The 9,684-nt window shown below is 53.7% G+C and overlaps 1 protein-coding gene across 1 annotated transcript in view; it reads right to left on the minus strand.

Annotated features, from left to right (window-relative positions):
• The window catches only part of ACSF2 (acyl-CoA synthetase family member 2), a 52,120-nt gene extending 48,661 nt beyond the window's left edge, over positions 1 to 3,459 (minus strand). The window contains exon 1 of the mRNA XM_026654611.2: positions 3,152 to 3,459. Within this exon, the coding sequence (XP_026510396.1) occupies positions 3,152 to 3,243 (92 nt within the window). The 5' untranslated portion in view covers positions 3,244 to 3,459. The remainder of the gene's footprint in view (positions 1 to 3,151) is intronic.
• Positions 3,460 to 9,684: the final 6,225 nt, after the last annotated feature.

Here is a 9,684-nt window from a genome sequence, read left to right on the forward strand (position 1 = left end):
TGTGATCTCAGAAGTGTCGTTTTTCACATCTGTAAAATGGGAACAATACTACTTGCCTACCTCTTAGGGGCTGTATGGATCACAAAGAGCTTAGGACATGCTTTGAGATTATAGGATGGAAGGAACCAACATGCAAAGCATTAATTATCACTAATGCCACACTGAAATTACACACTCAGTCTCTACACCCTCTGGCCAATGGTGAGTGCACCACACAGCCTGAAAGAACATTTCCACAGGGAAGAGATGAAAAGAAAGGCACCAGTTTTGGCAGGAAGTGCTACGATCACCTTCCCCTGGCCTTTGTCAGGGCAGGACACAGGAGTTGACAGACAGCAGGTCTGATCCGCTATGGCCGTTTCCTGTCGGATGCGTGACGCAAAGGAATCTGAGAGCCAGGAGAGCAGAGTGGGCTGCCAAATGAAAGCACTCTCCCCAAGAGCACATACATTGCCTTAGCAACAGAGTCTGGTGCCAAAACAGTCTCTGGTGTCAGATAAGGAGACAACCACAACAGTGCGTCCTGCAAAGAGGAGGCCCTTGCTGCGGGTCAGAACAGACTCTGCTGTCAGCACGCAGCACAGATGTATCAGAGACTTAGGGATGTTTGTTCGATGTCTGCACCAAGTAAAGCAAAGGCCCCACCTCCCTCCTCCTCCTGCAGGAGCAGGGCAGCTAAATCCGAAAGTTCTCCTCCCTGGTGGGGACAGGCGGAAAGCATGGCACATACACAGGCACTCTCGGAGCTGCACGTATTTATCTTTGCACAGCCTCAGCCACCTCTCTGCACTTGTTGATTCAAGACAAGTAGCTTTCTCTCTCAACCGCTAATATTTTCCCCGATAGAAATTAGCACAGAAAGGGAACAGGACTTGGTGCAGTGTGCATGGGCCCTCGGGAAGCAATGCATTTACATCACCCTCCGCCCCCGCCATGTGAAGGACACGAGAGGGCTCTGGCTACCCAACCACAAAGGTCATTATTCCCCTGCCTGGCATCCTCCCCTCTGCCTGTCTGGGTAGCTCCTGAAGGCCAAACGCACAATGGGGAAAGCTCATGGACTCCAACCCAGTTGCCACCTGCTCTGGGGAGACTCCTTCCGCCCTCCCCATAGCAGCTCATGACTAAGGCGCTAATGTACCTAAATTGCAATTTTTGGCAGGGTGGGGATGGGAAGGAAAATTCGCCCCATTCTGCTGTTTCCTCATATCTTCCCCACTCTTAAAGACAGACATTTTAGACACACCCATCTTGAGTTTTACTCCCCAGAAACTAGTTTTGAACTAGGGGATTTTTAAACCACGAATGGATATTCTTCTTAAAGATATTCTCCAGTTCAAATAGGAATTTAGGGCACTCCTATGGCCTGTGTTATACAAGTGATCAGACTCCGGGATCCTAGTGGTCCCTTCTGGCTTTATAATCTATGCTTCTAGGACTTGGAAGTTTCCTGAGCTTTAATGGAGCCTTTGCATTCTGAATTCTGGTAGAATTTTGGCTTAAAGTTTCCACTGCCCCCTCCCTTCCCCACAACAAATCTGCTCTGAAGAGTTTCAGTAAAACACCCAGAACCTTGAACCCAAACCCACCCTTATCATTACAGTCCTGGGTTGGCTTCCAGACCACAAGGGGGCCTATCTCCCCATGCAGAGGCAGCTGTAATTTCGTGAGAACAGTTTGTCAGGTTTCGTTGCCATTGAAGGCACTGGTCAACCTCAGCCTGGTCTCTGAGCCACAGACGAACACCTCCCTCCTGGCCCCATCTCTTGTTATAAAAGAACAGGTAGAAATTATACAGTGAAAAAGAAAATGTATTTCCTCCCATTTGCTGCTGGGATGAACCTTAATTTCAACTGCACTGCTGGGAATTCACCTGAGTTCATGAAAAAGCCACTCCCTTCCTGTAGGGCAGGTGGGATTTGAAAGCTCCATGACCGTAGCTACCTGCCCTTTCCCACCACCTGTCCCAGAGCCAGCTTTAAGACCAAGCAAGACAAAGAACCATTTCCAGCTCCATAATACAGTAGCTTCATCTCCCAGCCAACTGCACAGGATTAACTCACCACCCAATGCCCCCTCCACTTTTGACCCATAAAGCTTGGGGATCAACACACTGTAAGGTCACTTCTGTCTAGGTCCCATGCTGCACCCCCAGGGGGCTCCTGTTGAATAGCAGGGAGCAGCAACAGAGTCAAGCAAAATCAACTGCTGGGATCAGTAACACAGAACGAGCTGGAGGAGCCCCTTGAGAGAGGTTTTCACATGATCGTCATCAAGAATACACAATGGGGAAGGAAGATTGGATCTGGCGCAGGAGACTGCACTGAGATGTCCTTGCTCCCTGTGAATCCCCCTGCACCCAAAGTCACAGTCTCCAGCCAGTGCTTAAAGGGATCTGAAAAAAGTGTGGGGGTGGGGAGGAGGGTCTAACATAATCTGAGGGTAGCAGGTTTTGTAAAGCAGAACGTAAAGTGGGCCCCTCACAGACCCAACTCAATTAAAAAAAAAAAAAAAAAAGCCAGGTCTGTGACCCCTTACAAGCTCCCCTTCCCCACTTTAAGCACGGCCTCCGGCCCCTCCATGGGGCTCCCAAGTTGTAGAGAACTGCCCAAGGGACTGAGCACCACACACTGCTCTGGGGATACAGGGTGAGTTGGAGCAGTGTTTCTCAGGGTGCCGGTCCCTGAGCTCTCCCTGACACAGCTTAGGAAGGCAGCAAGCCGGTCCCTGGTATCAAAAAGGTTGAGAACCATTGAGTTAGAGGAATGAGGGCTGAAATACAGAGCAGGAGAACTTGGGCAGCAAATTAGCTGTTCTTCGCACCCCTCCCCTGGCATCTGCCCCCTCTTCCTACTACCCCAATTGGCACATGCCCCCCACCTACCTCCCAACTGCCCTTCTCCAGGCAACCTGCCCAACTGCAGCATCACCCCCCTGCACCTGCCCGCTGCCCTTCCCAAACCGCCCGCCTTGCAGGGCATCTTCTTCACTGCTCTCCGTGCCCAAGCTGCCCGGCTCCCTGCCACTGCTCAGAACACCCCCAACTGCCACCCCTCCTGTCCCCCCATGAACCCCCCTCGGGCACCTGTCTCCCCCACTCCCCTGGCAGCTCCCCTCCCTCCATCCCTGGGCCTCTGCCCCCCGGCTTTACCTGACCCGCTGAGCGTCCCGGAGTCCAGGGCGCTTCCCAAGCGCAGCCAGCACCTCCCGAGCCCCCAGCTTCAGCCAGGCTGCGCTAGCCATGGCGGGGTAGGGGGCGCTGCGCCCTAGAGCCCAGCCCCACGCCAGCCACCGGCGGGCACTGGCACCGCTGCAGCCCGAGAGTGAGTTTGGGGAGAGAGGACGGGAGGAGGCGGGTAACGCTCCGAGTGCGGAACAGCCAACAGCTTCGCCCGGCGAGGGGCGGAGCAGGCGCCAGGGTGCGCGCAGGAAAGATTCTGTGTTAGAGGAACTTCTGCAGGCGGGGTCCCCCCCCCCCCCCCGCCGCCCCCCCCCCTCCGGCCGGGGGCCCCCCCCCCCCCCGCGAGCTCCCAAACCCCCCAGCGAGCTCCAACACAGCCCTACGCTGCCCCTGCCACTTCTGCAGGCAGGGTCCCCCCCCAGCGAGCTCCCACATGGCCCTAAACCGCCCCAGCGAGCTCCAACACAGCCCTACACTGCCCCTGCCACTTCTGCAGGCGGGGTCCCTCCCCAGCGAGCTCCCACTGGCTCTGGGATTGCCCCAGCGAGCTCCCACACCGCCCCAGACTGCCCCTGCCACTTCTGCAGGCAGGGTCCCTCCCCCCCGGGAGCTCCCAAACCCCCCAGCGAGCTCCAACAGAGCCCTTCACCGCCCCTGCCACTTCTGCAGCCAGGGTCCCGCCCAGAGGCGAGAGTAAGCCAGTAAGGGCAGAAAATGGAGCATTCTCTGACTCCTCCTCCTGGCTCCAGCAATATTGAGGGTCCGGGGACCTGGCTCCACGAATGTTCGGGGCCGGGTCTCCCCCCGGCCCCACCTGCTGGCCCCCGCGCCTTTGTGGGCTGGCCCCCCTCTGCTGCACAGCGTGTTCCTGTCTCTCCCCTGAAGCTCCATGCTGTCTGCCTGTATTAACTGCCCCCAGTCCTAGTGCCCCCCCTCCACTTGCCAGGGCAGGCTGCCCTTCCCCTCAGACCCTTTCATTTTCCTATGGGACCCTCCACAAGTACAGCTGCCCCCCCCCCGCCCACAGTCACTGCTCTTGCCCCACGCTGGGCAAGGGGCAGCTCCATCCCCCACCCCCAGTGAGGCTACAGTGAGGGGCAGCAGCAGGGGAGGAGGCCCACATTTGATGGCAGCCCCCCCCCCGCATGGCACCCACCACAGGGGAGGCGAGGGGGATTCCTGGACCTGAGAGGGGCCCTAGGAGCACGTGCAGTGACAGTAGGGGGGGTGAGTGTGCTGCCAGGCAGGAGGAGTGGGTCCCTACCCCAGAGCTCGCTGCTGCTGGCAGGGAGAGGGCTAGGGGGAGTCCTCCCCTCTGGCTCCAGTCCCAGGGCAACCTGCCTGCACCCCAAACTCATCCCCAGCCCTGCCCCACCCCAGAGCCCACCCCCCCCAGCCAGAGCCCTCATCCCCCTGCACCCTAACCCTCTGCCTCAGCCCTGAGTCCCCTCCCACACCCCAAACCCCTCATCCCCAGCCACACCCCATATCCATCCCCAGTCTCACCCCACAGCCCTCTCCCCTGCACCCCCTCCCTCCACACCCTCTCTTATCCCCAAACTCCCTCCCAGAACCTGCACCCCCTCCCTCTGCACTCCTGCCCATCCCCAAACTCCCTCCCAGAGCCTGCACCCTTCTTGCACCCCAGTCCCCTGCCCCAGCCCAGGGCCTGTACCCCAGACCTCCTCCCCCATCCAAACTCCCTCCCAGAGCCTTGGGCAGGTGGGGGGTGGAGTTTGGGCAGGGGCAGGTTCTGGGCACCACCAAAATTTCTACAAACCTGCCACCCCTGCCAGCAAGAGCTGGTGCGCCATACCGGGGTGGACTGGCTTCCTGAGGCAGCAATTTAAAGGGCTGGAGCCCAGGGCCCTTTAAATTGCTGCCAGAGCCCTGGGGTAGCAGCGGCGGGGCTCGGGTGGCGATTTAAAGGGCCCAGGGCTCCTGCTGCTGCTACCGCCCCAGGCCCTTTAAATAGCCCCTGGAGCCTGCCAGAGGCCTTGGGTAGTGGCAGCAGGGCTCTGGTGGCTATTGAAAGGGTTTGGGGCTTCCTGCTGCCTCTAGCACCCCGGGCCCTTTCAATAGCCACCGGAGACCTGCCGCCGCTACCCCAGGGCTCCAGCAGCAGGGCTCCGGAGACAATTTAAAGGGCCCTGGAGGGTAGCGGCAGCCGGAGCCCCGGTCCCTGCTGCTGGAGCCCCAGGGCTCTGTCGGCAATTTAAAAGGCCCGGGGCTCCGCTGCGGTAGCAGCAGCTAGAGCCCTGGGCCCTTTAAATCGCCCCCAAACCCTAGGGCTCTGCAGCTGGGAGCTCAGGGGGTGATTTAAAGGGCTTGGGGCTCCCAGCTGCTGCTACCACACCCCTAGCCCTGGGCCCTTTGGGGATTTAAAGGCCACGCCTCTTCCGGTGGAGGCCATGCACCTGAGGACTCCGGAGTACCGGCAAGTCCTTTAAGTTACTTTCACCCCTGGTCCCTCCCCAGCGAGCTCCAACACAGCCCTACACTGCCCCTGCCACTTCTGCAGGCAGGGTCCCTCCTCCCCAGCAAGCTCCCACACAGTCCCAAACTGCCCCTTCCACTTCTGCAGGCAAGGTCCCTCCCCAGCGAGCTCCCACACCAGGCTTGAAAGGCAGTTAGTGGCGAGCCACCCACATAACCCCTGGCACCTCCACTCTCCAGTTCACAGCACACTATCTCTTCCCAGCACAGGCATGCTACCCACAGCCACCACTCCCAGGGGGAAGGCAGGGGAAAGACTCTTTAAGAGGCAGTGTCCACAGAGAAGATGAACTCCAAACCTTCTAGATGCAAAGAAGGTGGGGGAAGGGAGAGGCAGGTTGGAGGGAGGCAGGAGAAAAAGAAAATCTGTTATGTAAGGGTAATAATTGGGCCAGGAAAATGGACAAATGAGCCTGTGTAAAAACAAATGGAAGAACATAAGAAGCGTTGTTCTATCCATTCTGCGTAGGTTAGAAACTCTTTGGGACAAGAACCTGTCTTGGTTTACGTCCTGAAAAGCAGCCAGCACACACTGAGGTGCGGCATATAAGGTCAAGCAAGGCAGCAGCCTGCTTGGGTGTCTGCAGTAGCTTCAGCAACTCACACACCTCTCACAACTTCACTTGATCAACTCCACTCTCTCCCACTAGCTTGAGCCTTACCAATTGTCCGACCAGCCAGCTGCACTTCTATACAGATTCCACCACCCTTGTTCAAATTGAAGGGGGTGGTGGATGTCTGTCTCTGCCTCAGATGGACACACACTCTCTCTCTCTCTGTCTTCTCAGGATGCTGCTCAGTCATCCTGCCAGAAATGGCATGTTACTGATTTGCCTTTAGAATGGGCTAGAGACTGCACCAAGGGAGAGGTAATTGGGGGAGGAGAGGAGAGGAATGTCTTGGGGGAACATTTACCCCTCCGGATCCTACTGCAAAGTCTCCATCCCTTCCTCCCCATGTACAGTGACACACCTTGGATTATATCGACATACTCTGAGTATTTCTTGGAAGCAACACATGGACACTTGCCGCTGCTTCATCTCAGTTTGTTAGCTGAGTGGCGCTGCTGCCTCCCAGCTTCGTTCCTGTTGTGAGAAAACATCATTCTTCCATTTAAACAAACAACAGATTTCCCAGTCCTGCTGGGACATGGAGTATTGCACAAGCTAAGCGGGAAATGTTTGTGTGAGTTGGAGCCCCTTGTTAAAAAACACACACACACACACACACACACAAATTGAAGGGGGAAGAATACAGAGACTGAGAATTTTGAAGCTCATTACCTGTCCTGCCACTGTCTCCTGTTCCCAAACCGTCTACCCCACCATACGCAACCTGGTATCTGTTCCTTTGTTATCTGCGTCCCTTACCTGTTCCCCAAGCTGCCCCACTTGCATCCACCCTCTCCAACCCAAAACCTATTCTCCAAACTTCCTCTCCCCTAACATCTGCCTCCTTCCATCTAACCTTAAATTGCCTGCCCCCAACTTGGCCTCCGTTTCCCGGAATCACCCTGCCCCCTTATATAACTTATCAAATGCCCTTCAGCTCCATTCACTTTACAAGTACAGCTCCCACTTCCCAAATCGCTAGCTTCAACATGACATAATGATCATGCATCTCCCTGCCCCCAGGTGAACCTGTGCCTTGTAGCCCAGCTATCCACATTGCTTCACCGGGTAGGAAGAGCAGACGGGAGCTCACAGCTATTCCAGAAACACTGAATTATGATCACTACACCTAAGGGACCAAGGCAGATCCAGACACCCAGCCCCAGAACACAGAGGCACCTAGCTCTATGCAGCACCCAGACACAGGGAGAAAGCAACCCTGAGCCGATCACAGCAGCACTGAACCTTAGGGACAAAGGGGGCTGGAGAAATTACTCTGATTGTAAAATGACAACTGCCGTCACTGGATACTGAAATGCTAGTGCCATAAAAGACTTGCCAAAGCCCAGGCAGCATTAAGCTATGTCTAGGATAGGTTTTACAACAGTTTTTTTGAGGGGGTGGATGGGGTTCATATGCAACAGCCTGTTTGGCATTACTGCCCCTTTCTGATTCAGTCACCCAGGCTCGCTCAGACTGAGAGGCTGCTCCTGCCTTCACTTTCCTCTAGCAAACTCCGTGATCTGCTGGCACAGATCCCTTGAACTGTAATTGGAGATGCTGGAAGCAGAGACATGGCAAACCTTAAATACACCCTTTGATAAGGTAGGACAGAGCTACGTGAGGGCAAGTGGCAGAGACGCTGTCTATACCAGCCTGCCTACATTGCTGATAGCCTCAGCACACTTAGCAATAGTAGTGAACATGTAGCACTTCTATAAATAGTTAATCCCGGTGCCCGTGCTAGGAACTGAACATTTTACATCTTTAAAGTACCGTACAAACAGTAACTAAATAATGTTACCAGTGGGCACTGGACTGTGACTCAGGAGACCTGGGTTCTATTTCTGGCTCAATCACTGATCTCAGGCCAGTCATTTCACCTCACTGTGCTTCCGTTTCCTGCCCACCCTTTGTCCACCTTGTGCAGGCAGAATGCAAGCTCTTCAGGAGGGGGACTGTGTCTTATGATGTGACTGTACAGTGCCTAGCACAATGGGGCCCCGATCTCAGCCTTGAGGCGAGCCTACCACCAGCTACATCCTCCTTCCTTGCAGCACAGTGTGAGTAAAGGCTGGAAAATTAAAATGCAGAAACCAGATTTTACAACAGCAGCTGATGATTTTGGGTGCTCAACTAGAGGCAGCTTAACCAGGCCTGATTTTCAGAGGGTGAGTGCCCAGCACTTTGATATTCAGGCTCTTTGAGAGAGTGTCTCAAGTTGGGCATCCAAGAATGGAAGCACCCTAAGCCACAGTGGTCTGATTCTATTCTCACACTCATGGAATGCCACCGACATCAGGGGAGTTACTCCTGATTTACACCATTGTAAAAGAGCAGAGAATTCAGCCCATAGTGTAGTTTCATGTAGAAAATCCTGCCTCCACTCTCCTCACTGATATTCCTTCCATCCGCCTGCTCTTAGACTGTAGTCCTGCCCTGTTTGTCTCTCTTGTTTTGGTGCCAATCCAGCAAACACTAACTCACGTGTTACTTCACTTATGTGAGTTAAAATCAATACATAAATACAGGAGTAAATTTATGCATGTGCATAAGTGTTTGTGGGATCGGAGCCTTTGACTGTAAAGTCACCTTGATTGATCGGTCCTTCAGCTCTCGTATAGATTGCACCGATCACAACACGTCTTCTATTCTTCTCGTATCCTGGCCTTCCTTCTCCACGTGCGGCCATGTCTTTTCACGATAAAAACTTCCCATCTCTTTGGAAGGCGGCCGAATGGCTATTTCAGTTCCCGTGGGTACCACTCGGCGACAGCTGCAGTCCATCGATTGTCAGTGAGCCTCGCTATATTTACTGTAAGGTGTTCAGGGCAAAAATAATGTATTTATCTGAGTTGATAACGCACCACGTCAATTGTCAGTGCTATATATGGCAGCATCCCAAACGCACCGTGTGCTTGTGCTTTACAACCACAGAGGAAAACACAGGCTCTGATCCCAAGAGCTTACAATAAGTGTAGTAAGATAACACTGGTCTACAATTTTTGAGAAGTCGTCTGCTTCAGAGATAAAATGTGCTATTTATTATGTATTTTGATGTGCTGAATTCAAATATGACAATTAAAACAACGGATTGGCTACTGTTTCTAAGATATTTAAGTTTTTACATTTTATGTCTATGTATATTGTGTAGATAGTAGAGTTTTAATCATAAATTGTAAACCTAGGTCTTTTCATGTGTTTATGGTTGCTTTACATGATAATATTTCACCTGTCCTGTTTATGTAACACTTTAAAAATCAGCAAAAGGGTTATATAAATAAAATTTATTATGAAACAAAGGGCAAAAAACTATTATGTACATAGTTTAGTCCTATTCAGTGTCTACTCGGCGCTTCTTGGCTTGTCTCTTGTATTCATTAAATGGAGCATCTC

This window comes from Terrapene carolina, unplaced genomic scaffold (assembly GCF_002925995.2).
Source record: "Terrapene carolina triunguis isolate 2854851 unplaced genomic scaffold, T_m_triunguis-2.0 Scaffold192, whole genome shotgun sequence".
Lineage (NCBI taxonomy): Eukaryota > Metazoa > Chordata > Testudines > Emydidae > Terrapene > Terrapene triunguis.